The sequence below is a fragment of the Podarcis liolepis genome (genome assembly GCF_965112155.1).
Source record: "Podarcis liolepis genome assembly, chromosome: 5".
Classification (NCBI taxonomy): Eukaryota; Metazoa; Chordata; class Lepidosauria; order Squamata; family Lacertidae; genus Podarcis; species Podarcis liolepis.
This window is the reverse complement of record NC_139556.1, coordinates 5,875,828-5,890,931: the sequence shown is the minus strand read 5'-3', so window position 1 is coordinate 5,890,931 and position 15,104 is coordinate 5,875,828. Positions and strand designations below refer to the sequence as shown.

General features: G+C 43.9%; 1 protein-coding gene across 2 annotated transcripts in view; it reads left to right on the top strand.

Moving 5' to 3' along the window:
* Positions 1–15,104, top strand: part of SEMA3E (semaphorin 3E) — a 184,724-nt gene that overhangs the window by 119,987 nt on the left and 49,633 nt on the right. For both annotated transcript variants that reach the window (XM_083503347.1, XM_083503346.1), the window contains exon 4: positions 1,095–1,214. In XM_083503347.1, coding sequence (XP_083359473.1) covers positions 1,095–1,214 — 120 coding nt within the window. The remainder of the gene's footprint in view (positions 1–1,094; positions 1,215–15,104) is intronic.

Sequence of the window (15,104 nt, the reverse complement as noted above, 5' to 3'; positions counted from 1 at the left end):
CAAGAGCATAAGATGTTACCATGGATAGGTTATAAAAATATTAAATACTGAAGTCACTTTCTCTCTACCATTTAAAATAACTTCTCCTTTTGACTTCCTAAGCTTTTTATCTCATATCTGTTTCAGAAAAATAAATCATTCCGGAAACATCCCCTTCAAAATTCTTTCAAAATGCATAACTCAAAACATTTTGATTTTGATACACCTTGCTTATAACTTGCTTCAGTCCTGAGCAATAGAACATTTAGCAGATGTTTTCACGCTATTCTAAATCACTTGTTTAGTAGTGATTTAGCACTACTGCATCCTTTGATAGCAGGCCTGGACAACTTGTGAGCTGTCAAGCCAAACATACCTCAGCTTTGAGGACTCTCCCACCAGGACTTGGTTCTGGATTCTGCTTGGAACTGCAAAACCTAAGGCCAGGAAGATACCTAGCCAGCCATAACACCTCTGCAAAGAGAAATGAGACCCCTTACAGTAGGTTAGAAAGGGGGATTTTTGCAGCGGCACCATGTCCCACTTAAGAGTTGCTAGGCCTCAAAGTTTGGACTGATGTTTGGGGGTTTTAGGCTGTGATCTTATACACAATTATCTTCTAGAAGTAAGCCCCAAAGGGACATGCTTTTGAGTAGGACTGAGTATAGTCATGTGTTGTCACCTTTTTTCTCAGGGTTTCCAAGAAGCATTAGAATACGGAAAGAAGGCCTAGGCCCCTTTTCTGCTTGGCTTGTTGAAAGGAATGAGATTCCTTGCTATTACTTCTTCTCTCACATCCATCAGACTCTGCTTCTGATGCGCCAGATGTTCTTCCCTGCCTCCATCATCTCCCAATTTGGCCGCCCCCCTCCTCTCACAGGCTCCTCTACCGGATTCCCTGAGTCTGAGGCTCCAGAGGCCTGACAACTCTCACTTATTTCACCTTTCTCCTCTGTGGAAGATGAACTTCCATTTAGAGTTGGAAAGCACATCCATATGCCAGATGGATAGAGGAAATTTGTTCAAAGTGCAGTCTTCATGATGTCACCTCAAGAGACAGAAGGATTGCTTTTAAATGAGGCCTACTTAATTGCAGTTCTTATCTCTCCTCTCAGGAAGAGTGCGCAAATTACATCCGTGCCCTGCACCGATTCAACCGAACACACCTGCTGGCCTGTGGGACAGGAGCTTTTGATCCCGTCTGTGCCTTTATCCGAGTTGGCCATCAGTCAGAGGTAAGAAACACTCTGTACAATTAGCCCAAAGAAGTCCTCTGTGAGCATGGGAGTGGGGAAACTTTGTATAGTCTTCCTTCAGGTCTCTGTGGCTGCTGTCTGGGGACTGAAGGTCCCCACACCAGCTGCGTTGATTCTTTATCGGCTCTTGGAACCCACTCTTTCCCCGAAGGTTGCAGAACCACAGATGGTGAGCTAGACAGGAGCTTCAGTGCCGCTGCTGAAGGACCCAGCTAGTTGTAGGTGAAGCTGCTTGGAAGGAGAGGAAGACAAGGCCATGAGCCTTGAAAGGTCTACAGCTCCTAAGCTCCCAGCTTCATTGAATTGCTTCATTGACGAAGCCTTTGGGGAAAGTGATACATACTATGACAGCCAACGTGGTCATGAAGAGTAATAAAGACCATTATTACTCAGGAGACCTGCATTCTGGTCAGAATGCGTCTGTGGAGAAGGAAAGCTAGTTGTGAAGACCAAGACAGCCAGACCTACTGGCTCTCTAAGATGCCATTCTAATTCCAGAGCCAAGTGTGATGGGCACAAGACCACCATGATTCTTACATGAGTGTGATTAGTTGTGTTGTATCATTCATACTCTCCCAATAAGAAAATGGAAAAGGATATAATGTTCGGAAAGCAGCATTAGATTTGATTTAATGTATTTTTATTTCATGAACTTTCAGAGAGAGCCTACCAGCTTAGGGGTAAACATCAACTGACATCCCTACAGACACAGCAAGGAAGCTTAGAAAATATATGCAGTTACAAAGACTGTCCTTTCCATTTACAGTTTTTATCCAAACATATCAGAATGTTTGCCAGAATAGTTTGCATTTTATTATAAACTATCAATCAAAGGGTGTGTACATATAAATTCTAGCCATAATTCCCAACAGAAAAAAAGCATCGCTGAATGATTTCCTAGGGAAAGATTTGGATGGATTGAATAGGATCTGCTGTTTCCTAGGATATTGAAAATCTCCTCCTAATTGCTTGGAGCAGAATTCGTGAGCGATATTTACATTGGTGTAAAAATACTGTATACAAATCACATATATTTTTCATCAAATGTTACACTTGTTTTGAAAGTGTGGTTTCAGTCAGAGACATTACTATAGGAATGACATCCATGTTTATGCATGCTCAGCCTGAGTAAATGTTCTCGCTATAGCAGTAATATACCTTGCATTCTCAATTTAAGGCCTGCCAGTTGGAGCTGTTACCTTAGTCTTGTTTGTCAAACAGGCTATAGGGAAGCAAAAACCTCTGACGATCATACATGTCAATGGATATACTATTGGTTTTGTGAGGGAATGTTCACAATCACCCTAGTACAGCAATGCACTTTGTATATTTTTATTCTTAGGCACCATTTTTTGTTTTGCCGATATTGTGTGTGTGTGTCTGTGTGGTCTGATCAATAAACTTTGTTGTTGCTTCAAGATACATCTATCAAGAGCCAAGAGCCTAGATACGTAGCTAAATAGTCCCTCTACCTCCAACCCCGTTCAGATGAACTATATAGATAATAACAAATAACCAGAATCTGCCTCCTCACCACCCACCCATTTCAAACCAGTCTTTGCACACACACCCCTTTTCTTGGATTGCCATTTCTTAAATAAGTTCCCACCCGCAAAGAGCTATTTTACAATGTTAATTGTTATGTTAGTGTGCTACCTGTTCACTTTATCACTTTCATTAGTTTACGTGGCAATTGTTCAATTTGGTTGTGCACTTTTTGATGATTTTATTGTTTATGACTACTTTTTATGTTTGTAATTATGCAATCTCTTATATGTTGTAAGCCTCCTGAGCATGGTTTTAACTTTGGAAAAGTGGCAACCAAACAAAACGTCAGATTGATTGATTAGTGTTTTTTGTTTTTAATTATTTGTAGTCACTCTACTTCTATGATACTGCGAGTTGCCTTGGGTGGGTTACGTCCCCTAGAGGCAGCCTCTAAATGATTTTAGAAATAAATAATGCATCCAGTTGAAAAGGCTGCCAATGGTTTGTTCCGCTTCAGCATTGACTAAATGCTCTGTAATTAATTACTCAGTGAATTCTTGCAGGCCTGTTTCTCATTCTTGGTTCTGTTAGCTGTTTTGTGAGCTTCCATGTATTTCCTCATCAATCAATCAATAAAAATGAAAAATGCATAAAATGAGGAGGGATGTAGTGCTGCAGCTAAGAGGCTGAGCTCAGAATCGGGAAGGCAGCAGTTCAAATTTCACCTCCTCCACGAACTCATGAACTCAGACACACAGCCTCATTCCCCAGTACATACATGGGAGTTATGCTCACTAACCTATGTAGCTGTTGTGTAAGGATCACAGCAAACTCATGTCCGTGATGCATTTTGAACACTCAGAAGTGCTCCACGGGAGGCAATGGTTGTTCTGATTGCTGTGGTTGTTAATTCTGTCTGGATTGTACTGAGATGTTTGATTCCACCTTTCAAGCAACTAGGCTTTTTCTTCATTTGTTTTTTTTTAAAAAAACAACAGAATGCTAAAGCTGCAATTCTCCCTATGTACTGAAAAGGATATACCAAGAACTCTGGCCACAAGTTTCAATTCAAGGAATAATTCCTACTTAAGAGTTGAGATGAAAAACGTGTATATTCTGCTAAGAATAACAGTTTGAAGGTAGTAGTAAATTTAAACACAACATGTAAGTACGCTGGTTTTAAGGCAATAGTAAATTTGGATACAACGTTTAAGTCCAGAAATAATGTAGTTTCAAATATGCGGTGATATGGTACAAAGGTATGTGAAATACCAGTGCGCAACAATTGTTTTATACAAGTCTCAATGGCAGTCAAAAAGAGTCCATATTATGTAAAATCAGGATGAAGAATAAAGGATCAAATAGGGCCAAAACGGAGTATCCGGAGTATGAAGCAGATGTACGACTCAGTAGTGGTGACCAGGACAGGGCCCTGTTTCGGAGTAAACGCCTTCTTCAGCTGGTAATATCAAAAAATACGTCAAGGTAGAACAAGGTGCTTCAATAACATAAATCATAAATATAATAAATTATATGCATTCTAAAGTGTGTTAACACATATCATAATATTTGGTTCCATACCTTGGTTTTTTTGAGGACTATGAATCTGTTGGAAGTCTATATCATTTAATCCTTTTCAGTGCATTTCCAACAAGAACTCCAATTTCTTTAACGATTATTCTCCCTATGTAGACTTGAAAGTGCATCCCGCTGATATCAGCAGGCAGTAAGCCACAAGGAATTCAATAGGACTTGATTTTGAGTGGCCGTGGTTAGGAATGCACAGTAAATCTCATTGATTTCAGAGGAGCTTACTCATAAGTAACTGTCCTTAGGACTAAAGCCTTAGAGCTGTAGCGGATGAGTTCTTGTTGAGCCCCGCATGATGAAAAGAAGTGCACAAACATTTTCATCCTCCCCCTTCCCCCAAAATAGCACTCTGGGGAGCATGCTAATCTAGAACCCTATCTCTGACTCGTTTGTTTTGTATTTGATTTTTCCGCTGCCATGAAACAATAAGGGGCTCCTGCTCACCTGTTTTAGCTCTTAATGTGACACAAACAAGGTTAGGATTAGGGTGTAAATCTACCTGAGCCCAGCATCAGCCGAGTTATATTTCCAATTGCACTGTGCATGAATGGAGATTTTACCTGCCATTTATTATCTGTTGAGCTCCAGTGCAGTGCATTGTTTGAATTCACAGACTTTCAGTTCATTGTTTCTGCTCTCTGTCCTTCTTATGCAGCCTGCAAATAGATTCCCTTAATTCTGTCAGTAGTTATAGGCACCCAGGCAAAGCGCTACAACTTTCACAAGGGAACTGGGATACAGTGGCGTAGCGTGGGTTGTCAGCACCCGGGGCAAGGCAAGTAATTTGCGCCCCCTAACCCATGGATTTGCGCCCCCTAACCCATGGATTTGCGCCCCCTAACCCATGGATTTGCGCCCCCTAACCCTAACCCCCAGATGTTGCGCCCGGTGCGGCCGGCCCCCCCTGCACCCCCCACGCTACACCACTGCTGGGATATAAACTTGTACAGCTGTCACAGGATCTAAATGTGGCCGATGGAATGTCCTAGGACATGCATGTATTGGTGGTGTGCTTTTTTATTAAAAAAAACACCAGGCATTTAAAACTGACAAGTTGAAATGCTTTTTATTAATTGTCTCCATAACCAAAATTTATGCTGTGGCTCCCTGCTCCGCACATCTGACAAGTAAAGGAAATGTGGATAAATGGATATTGTTATATTAATAAGACATCTGTTATATAGGATTAGTGATATTAGTCAACCGTGAGGCCATGTGACAAAAGTATTGAAAAATGTGTTTCACCTTATGGTAAGTTATGAAACGCTTGCGTGAATCCACCAACTGAAAGAAAAGGAGAGCCGTTTCCAAGTCTTGTGGCACCTTCAAAGATGAACAAATGTTCTGTGGCGTGAGCTTATATGAGCCAGACTTCACCCAAGGCATGAAGTATTTACCTAAATTGGTGTAATGAGAGAAGGGTTGTTGATTTTTTTAACTGATGAGGCAAAGTGGTTAAATAATACAGCCCCCCCCCCCCGAGACTACTAGACCCCCAGCAAGGTAGCTGGCTTCATTGCCCCCCGAGCGGGATACCTATAGGTTCCTACCTAGCCTCATCAATTAGCCAATCCTGGCGGGGGGGGGGCATTGCCAAGGGAGTTGGCCAAGTAGAGTTAGGACTGCCCACACGCACAATAGAGGGTGTAACTTACCTGTTGGTCCTCAGTCAGCTCCTGAACTCCCCCCACCCTGCCCTCCCTCAGTTTATGCCTTCTTTTGCAGTTAACCTTCTTCTTTACAGCTATGCAGGCGCTGCTGCGGTCCTAGATGGTCGCTGTTGAGGAACCGGGAAGGAATTCCCCTGCATTGGCAGGTTTCGCCTTCCCCGTAGCAGAACGTCACAACTTTGGTGGTTTGTAGACCTTGGGCGGAATCCTGTAGTCTATCTTCCCTCAATTGGGGGGGGGGCATGAAGTGGTGACCCATGCCCCCCCCCCCCGCGGCGGCGATCCCAGGGTTACTCGTTAAAGGGGTTGTTTTGAGGGGAGGCACTGGCCATACGCCAATGGGTTGTCAGTGCTCTCCCCTACAAAATGGGGGGTGGGCTCTCTGCTTGAACAGACGTTCTTCAGAGTCAGCCCAATCCCCACACACTTTGGATAACCCTGGTGTTCCCCAGATCTCCGGCTGGGAACTGGGAGGGATAAATGCCCAATGCCTAAGCCAAGGTCTTCCTACATCTGAGAATTTAATAAAGTTGTGGCTAATTTTAATTCCATAACACGTTGTCAGGTGTCATAACACGTTGTCATCGGGGAATGGCTGGGTTCTTTTTCTTTCACCGCGATGACTGAATAAAATCATAAGTAAGAACTTTCTTTTTCCTCCCTGCTTCTTGGTGCCATTGGGGGAGGAAGTGAATTCCTCACGCCTGACACCTCGTTTTATAATTTTGAGTTACCTTTGTAACAATGTCACAATGGCCCACATTACCCAAGGCAAAGTTTTCATCCTCTTAGCTCAGGGGTGCGGAGCCCTTCAGGTATTGCTGAACTACAAATCCCATCATGCCCAGCAAACATGGCCCATGGCTAGGGGTGATGTGAGTTGTGGTTCAGTGAGACTCCCCAATCTTAGCTATATTGTAACCATCACTTTCTAGTGTGAGAGAGCCCAGATCTATCTTTCCCACCAACCACATTGTAATCAGCTGCCAATAATAAAACTGCCTCATCATCATTGAGGAGATAAATGCCTGCCAGCTCATTTGATGGAAGAGTCATATATTAAGGCTTTGTTTTAACAATTTTGTTATGTAGAGACCATAGCAATCACTGTTGTGCAAATGAGGAGCTATTAATTATGGACATTTATCTTTTAATGTGCAATTGGGCTTTTTTACTTATAAATTGCCATTTTTGCATTTTGGCATATGAAATAATAAGTAATTAATCTTATTTCTTTATTTTAAAATATTTATGGGCTACCTTTATGATTAAAACTGGGGTGGGTGGGTGCCTCTACACCCAAAAAGCAATGAAATGTTTTGGTTGACTGCATGGGTCTGCTGTGTGTGCCCTGTTCCCTCTTTGCAGGCATGATGTGTGATTTGATTAAGAGACTTTTGAGAGTGAGAAAACTGTAGCAATAAGTAAAGAAAATGAGGACTATTGACTCAGCTGGTTCTTTAAAACTAGAGTAGTTGACCTTTGTAATGAATTAATACTTCTTGAGCAAACTACTGCAGAGAAAGTCAGGTCTCATTGTTTTGAAGGAGTCTTTGTATGAGACATAGGATGTGTGGATAGCTGGAGAAGGCATGGCTTTGTCTTGTTATACACTTCTCTGTGCACATTCTGCCAGTGTGAAATGAGAACTGGGAGTAAAAATGCATTATTGGTTTTTTTGAAGAGTCTAGTCACAGCCTTTCCTGGTTCCATATGACCCACTGCCTGTTCTTTCCCTCAGGTGGTCACGCCAGATGTGTGAAATCACTCAGCCTTTAGGTACATTGTCCAAAGAGCATTTAGACATTTATCTAACTACGCCAAATAATAATAATAATAATAATAATAATAATAATAATAATAATAATAATAATTTATTATTTATACCCCGCCCATCTGGCTGGGCCTCCCCAGCCACTCTGGGCGGCTTCCATAAAAACCAAAAATACAATAAAATATCACACGTTAAAAACTTCCCTGAACAGGGCTGCCTTAAGATGTCTCCTGAATGTCAGGTAGTTGTTTATCGCCTTGACATCTGCTGGAAGGGTGTTCCACAGGGCGGGCGCCACTACCGAGAAGGCCCTCTGCCTGGTTCCCTGTAGCTTTGCTTCTCGCAATGAGGGAACCACCAGAAGGCCCTCGGCGCTGGACCTCAGCGTCCGGGCAGAATGATGGGGGTGGAGACGCTCCTTCAGGTATACTGGACCGAGGCCGTTTAGGGCTTTAAAGGTCAGCACCAACACTTTGAATTGTGCTCGGAAACGTACTGGGAGCCAATGCAGGTCTTTCAAGACCGGTGTTATATGGTCTCGGCGGCCGCTCCCAGTCACCAGTCTAGCTGCTGCATTCTGGATTAGTTGTAGTTTCCGAGTCACCTTCAAAGGTAGCCCCACGTAGAGTGCATTGCAGTAGTCCAAGCGGGAGATAACCAGAGCATGCACCACTCTGGCGAGACAGTCCGCAGGCAGATAGGGTCTCAGCCTACGTACCAGATGGAGCTGGTAAACAGCTGCCCTGGACACAGATTTGACCTGTGCCTCCATGGACAGCTGTGAGTCCAAAATGACTCCCAGGCTGCGCACCTGGTCCTTCAGGGGCACAGTTACCCCATTCAGGACCAGGGAATCCTCCACACCTGCCCGCCTTCTGTCCCCCAAGAACAGTACTTCTGTCTTGTCAGGATTCAACCTCAATCTGTTAGCCACCATCCATCCTCCAACCGCCTCCAGGCACTCACACAGGACCTTCACCGCCTTCACTGGTTCTGATTTAAAAGAGAGGTAGAGCTGGGTATCATCCGCATACTGATGAACACCCAGCCCAAACCTCCTGATGATCTCTCCCAGCGGCCGCATGTAGATGTTGAAAAGCATGGGGGAGAGGACAGAACCCTGAGGCACCCCACAAGTGAGAGCCCAGGGGTCTGAACACTCATCCCCCACCACCACTTTCTGAACACGGCCAAAACCAGAAGAAGCAGAGTGGGCTTATAGTTTGTGGTCCACACTTAACCCCAGCTTGTCGTGAGGAGGGGGAATAAGATTTAGGTTCATGCATTTTCTTTGTGCTCTACTCTTGTGCACAACACAAGTAGAAAGGGACCTGAAGTCTATGTATATACATCTGCACGTGTGATTCAAGCACCAAGGCAAAAAAAGGCGCAAGCTTTGCACAAGGGAAGTCTACCTGCCTATGGATTGTTTTGAGTTCCATCGTAAGCCCAGAGCCACATGATGTGATGCTCTGTACGAGAGGCACATTGCGGTTGTTAATCACCCTCTCTGTTCTTCAGTTCTCTTGATGTAAGATTGTCCTCATGAGCAATAAATTATTTTCTGCCTGATGACACCTACATTCTGTGGCCTCGCTGATTCATAAGAGAGCCAAAGGAACAATGGGCAAGTTTCAACGCAACCTCAGAATTCAATTTTTCATATTTTATAAGGGTCAGACTATTTGTCTGGCATAGTGTCATCTACTCTGTCTGGTAGAAGCTCTTACGATTACCTACTTCCAGAACCTTATCAGCAAGAGCTGCCAGAGACTGAACCTGGAACAGCATGCAAAGTCCTTTCGCTGAGCATGTGTTCTGCTGCTGTTCTTGATCACCAGGACCTCAGATCCATTCTGGGGTTAATTGCATGGTACTACAGCACAGAGATCTGATGCTTCTGTCAAAATGAAAAGATAAATAATGTACTCCAAATTTAACAGAATACTTGAGTGGATCCGTGCTGTTATGGGTTCTGCCTTCTTCCTGAATTGGGCAAAGGTAAATTAAAATTTCATTTTGAAATGGTGGCTGATGCATAAACCATCGGTCTGACCTAAATATCACTGCATATCATTGTCATGGCTCTGTGTCTTCTAATAGCGGAGATACTTTTCTTCCCTTTATGGTAGAGCATATGCTTAGCGTGCAAAAGATCCTGGGTTCAGTCCCTGGCAAATTCAGGAAGGGCTAATCAGAGGAACCCCACTGCTGCCTTCATGTCTCTGTGTTTCAAACATAGGCATTAGGGTGGAGAGGGGTTTCTGGCCCACAGGTCATATTCAGGTCATATGGCATGCGAGCTGTTCCTCAAAAACCATGCCCACCTGCCCCACACTTTACCTATATTATGGTGTGGATCATGGTGTGGCAACATGGGACACAGGTAGCGCTGTGTTCTAAACCACTGAGCCTCTTGGGCTTGCTGATCGGAAGGTCGGCGGTTCGAATCCCCGTGACGGGGTGAGCTCCTGTTGCTCTGTCCCAGCTCCTGCCAACCTAGCAGTTTGAAAGCACGTCAAAGTGCAAGTAGATAAATAGGTACCACTCTGGGGGGAAGGTAAATGGTGTTTCTGTGCGCTCTGGCACTCATCACGGTCCTCCGTGTGCCAGTAGTGGTTTAGTCAAGCTGGCCACATGACCCAGAAAACTGTCTGTGGACAAACACCGGCTCCCTCAGCCTGAAAGTGAGATGAGTGCCGCAAACCCATAGTCGCCTTTGACTGGACTTAACCATCCAGGGGTCCTTCACCTTTAACTGATGTGGCAACACATGGCTTGCTGGAGCAAGGCACGCTTCTACCGCCAATCAGCTGATGGGTGGTGGCAGCATGTCTTGATCCATGGGCATGAAGCTGTTTGCACTGAAACCATTGTTAAATGGAGGCATTTAGGGGTTTTCACAATAACTCCTGTTAACAGTGTCTGCTGAATGAAGGCTAGCCCAGAGCAGCAAGTCCTGCTACATCTTTGCATCAGGTGACTGTGAATGACAAATCACACCCACTGCATAGATTCTGCCCCAGGGCACGCTGATTGACAAGAAGTGTGGGGAAGGCAAGAATGTGTACAAAGATACTTTGGACTTTGCCTGTTTAATTGGTTTGCTTTATTTGCAGCACAATCCTAAACTTGTCCACTCAGAAGTCTATTGCATTCATTGGGACTTCCTCCCAGATTTAGGATGGTAGCCCTTTTCCTCGTGGCATATTGGTACAGGAGTGCAGTTTACAAATTACTGTTCTTGCAAGGCCACTTCATGCAGAACCACGTTAAGTGCATGAAATCATGCCATAATTTCAAAGCTTCCTAAATGGCTTCACATAAACAGTGGACTGAAGGGCAGAGCGCAGCAAGCAAACAATTTCAATAGTAACTAGCACTGCATATTTGATTATATAACTGGATTTGCTTGATAAACAGCCCTAATTGGTGGCTTTCTGGATGGCTGGCTTCTTGACCAGACAATGACATACTCAGGCACACATAAGCAGTGTGTCTGGCTGAATACGCTCAGGGTAAGAATTTGTCACACTCTTCATCTAGTGAAGGGCTGACTCCTGTTTGATCAGCGAAACCAGATGTTGTGCCTCCCTAAGCCCCTGCACGTTGGGCCGTGGAGATGAGGTCATAAGGAAACGGATCCAGGAGAAATAATTGCACAGAGCCGCCTTGGTTTGGATTGCAATATGATAGGTCAAAAAAGATAGCTTCGAATAACAAAAATAAATATTTGTACAATCACGGCTCTCAAGTGAATCAATGAGGTTTGGGTGGGTTACATTCATGACAAGCCATTAGGAAAGTGAGCATAGGCCGTTGAGAAAGAATGTGAAGAAATATCATAAGCAAACCTTCATCATTCCCACCTAAATTGATGTCCTTTACAACTAGGGTTGGTTCTCTAGGCTTTGCCTACATTCAGAATCACCGTGTTCTGTGTTTCTTCTACAGCCCATTCTTAAAATGGTTCGCTCACAAAGCCTGGGATTTGCTTCATAGTGATTTGCTTCATAGTTTAGCCTGGAGAAGAGGAGGTTAAGGGGTGATATGATAGCCATGTTCAAATATATAAAAGGATGTCACATAGAGGAGGGAGAAAGGTTGTTTTCTGCTGCTCCAGAGAAGCGGACACGGAGCAATGGATCCAAACTACAAGAAAGAAGATTCCACCTAAACATTAGGAAGAACTTCCTGACAGTAAGAGCTGTTTGACAGTGGAATTTGCTGCCAAGGAGTGTGGTGGAGTCTCCTACTTTGGAGGTCTTTAAGCAGAGGCTTGACAACCATATGTCAGGAGTGCTCTGATGGTGTTTCCTGCTTGGCAGGGGGTTGGACTCGATGGCCCTTGTGGTCTCTTCCAACTCTATGATTCTATGATTCTATGAAGCCCTTCTCACCCAGGACTGTTGCAACCCGACAGCCAAGTTTACTTGGAGGAAGCTCTGAACTGCTGCACAGAGTGCTTGAGCCTCTGAGGAGAGGGCAGGATAAAACAACCAAATAAGAAAATGGCTCCGTTGATAGGGCCTGCTTCAAACGTTTGGCAGCAGCTCGATTCAAGAGTGATTGTGACATGTGTAGGCACCGTTATAGCCTGATCCCAAATGTGTTGACTCAGAAATAAGACCCACTGGGATCATTGGGAGTTATTTCCTGGTAATTCTGCATAGGGCACAAACCATGAGGCAGCTGTCCACGTTCTTCCACTTTTGCAAGTGGATGGAGTCATTTCTTTGAACACATTGCTGATGAGATGGGATGGAACACTTCTGTTCCCTTGAATTCTGCAGTGCAGAAGGTTCCAAGTGGACAAAACACTGGTAGGAGAGTTGCTCAGAGTTGAAAAATGGAAATAAGCCTTCAGAAGGAAAGCTTCCTTTGCCCAAAGCCCCTTGCTCATTTTCATGCACGTCCCCTGGGCCTGGCTACTCATTTATTGAATGTCTGTCATCCTCCACTCCTTAAAGACAAAGTGCTTTCCCCACTTTCACGTCTCTTTGTCAAGATGCATGGAAGTTCTGCAGAAAAATGAATATTTGTTGACCGACAAATATTTTTTCTAGATTCATTAACATGGCACTTGTAGCTTCAGGTTAATGATGATGTCTTAAAAAAAAAAAACAGTCCGAATGTAACTTGACATCTTCACGTGATCTTTCATATTCTTCCAATGACTGACAAATTGCTGCAAATGTGAGAAAATAAGTAAATAAGTTGATTTTGGACCTGTCTTCGGGTTTCATTCTGCTAGCTCCATTTGACAATTAATCTTTCAGCTTGTGATGACTCCTGCTGATATTCATGAGCTGACTGTGCTGTAAAGTACCAGGGAACCGGAATAAACACTAAATAATCTGTATTTAATAATATTTGAGAATTATTCCGGAAGTATCCCAAATTAATTAATGGTTTTTATCAAGAGACTCTTCACTGCTCCTTTTTCCCTATCTCAAAAAGGTCATCCCCCTAGGTGTGCCATCTTTTCATTCTCCTCATTTTCACTCAGTCATTCATGTAGAATGCTAATTACATCTTAAATATTCATAGGCTTGAAAAATTGCTATGCTACACTTCCCATTAGTTTTTTGGGGTTTTTTGCTTGTTTGTTCTTCTGATAAGCTCTACAATTTCCAGTAACCAAATCTTGTTTTCCTTTTTTTGCTTTCCTGCTGTACTAAGCAAGGGTTTTGCACCTTCCGTGAAACTGCAGGTGGCAAGTCTTTCTTTTCAAAAGACAGGCAATCTGGGTGGGATCGTACTGAATCCCACCAAGTCAGGGGTTGAGCCTGGAAGAATCTCTAAGCTCATGCTTGCAGATTTTAGCAGGACAAAATCTGGGAGGGTAGAAGCTGGTGGATTATGTTAGAAGTCTGGCCTGATGGAACCTGATGGAAGCAGGGAACAAACTAGCTTTTCAGTTTCTATTCCGCAAAAGCTTATGCTGTAATACATTGTTTAATCTTTATGGTGCTACATGAGCCTTCATTGTTTTCATTTGCAATGTATGTTTTATGTAATGGGTTTGAGTTACTCGTGCGTAAACTGCCGCCATTCTAGGCTTAATTGCCTTGGTTAAACCGTTCTGACTGCACAGCCCATCTCAGCGTGGCTACCTCAGTCGCTAGCAGAATCTGTCTGTGGGCGTTTCTTAAACCTTTTCCAGCATAGAAGCTGTCTGACTCCCAGTCGCCTCCTCCTCTCACTGCGCGGGAGCCTCCTGCGCAGGGAGGGCGTGGGTAGTGGAGGACCTGTGCTCTCCTCACTGGTGTCCAGAGAAGAATCCCGGAGCTCTCCCTCCGCTTCCCCCATTTGCCCCCCTTTATCCCTGGTGTTGCGCTGATTTCCTTCCTCCCCTACCGAGCTGCTTCTCCCCCTGGTGCTGGGTCCTTCGCCTGCAGAATCTGGGAGCCTCCCCTTCGCCTCTCGCTCTGATGTCAGTTCCCTGACAGTTTAGCTAGGCAGAGTGCATTTTGATCAGTGGTATCTTCACAAAGTGGTGATGGAACATGGGATGGGGGAGTTCCCGGTGTTCAACAAAAGCAAGAAAAATACGGCAAGGGTAGGAAAGCTGTGGTTCTCCAAATGTTGTTGGACTCCAAAGCCTATCAGCCTTGGCCTGCATGGCTAGTGGTCAGGAATGATGAGAGCTGTAGTCCAGGAACATCTTCAGAGCCACAGGTTAGTTATCCATGGCCAGAGGGAGATTTAGGAGAGTGCAACTGGTTTGGTCACACTAGGCGCTGAGCCGTGGGTGCACCACAGGGGATGCCAGAACTATGAATTAGAATGGAGCATGAGAAGTCAGCTACTGCTGTGGCTCACAGTATCGTCATTACCATCATTAAAGTGAACTATACACCCATGCAAAGAAAAGTTTGGGCAATTTTCAATTGCTGTTTTGTTGACATGGTTACCATTTTGAATCCCTAACTGTGCAGCTGGCTCTCCGAGCAGTAAGCTAACCAATGCATTTTTTCAAAAATTTGGTTTTATTAAAGATTTCTTGTGTTACAAAACAGACAAATAAGCAGAGAAAAGTACAACTGGGAGAAAAGAGAAGGGAAGGAGAGGGGGAGGGAGAGAACTGATACATGCATGGATTTGTGTGCTCAGTACGCATTAAATCAAACCGGCATTTCTTGATCACAGCAATCAGGATGGCTATTTTGATAGGAATCCCAAATTTTTAAACTTACAGCAAGAGGGAAAAACCCGACTTCACTCCAGATTTTCCAGTCTGTTTTTACTTTACAGTTCCATATATTGTCTATATCATTTATGTGTAACAAAAATATCGACTGCAAAATCATACTTTAGGTTATGATTTATTATCTCTCTTTTGCT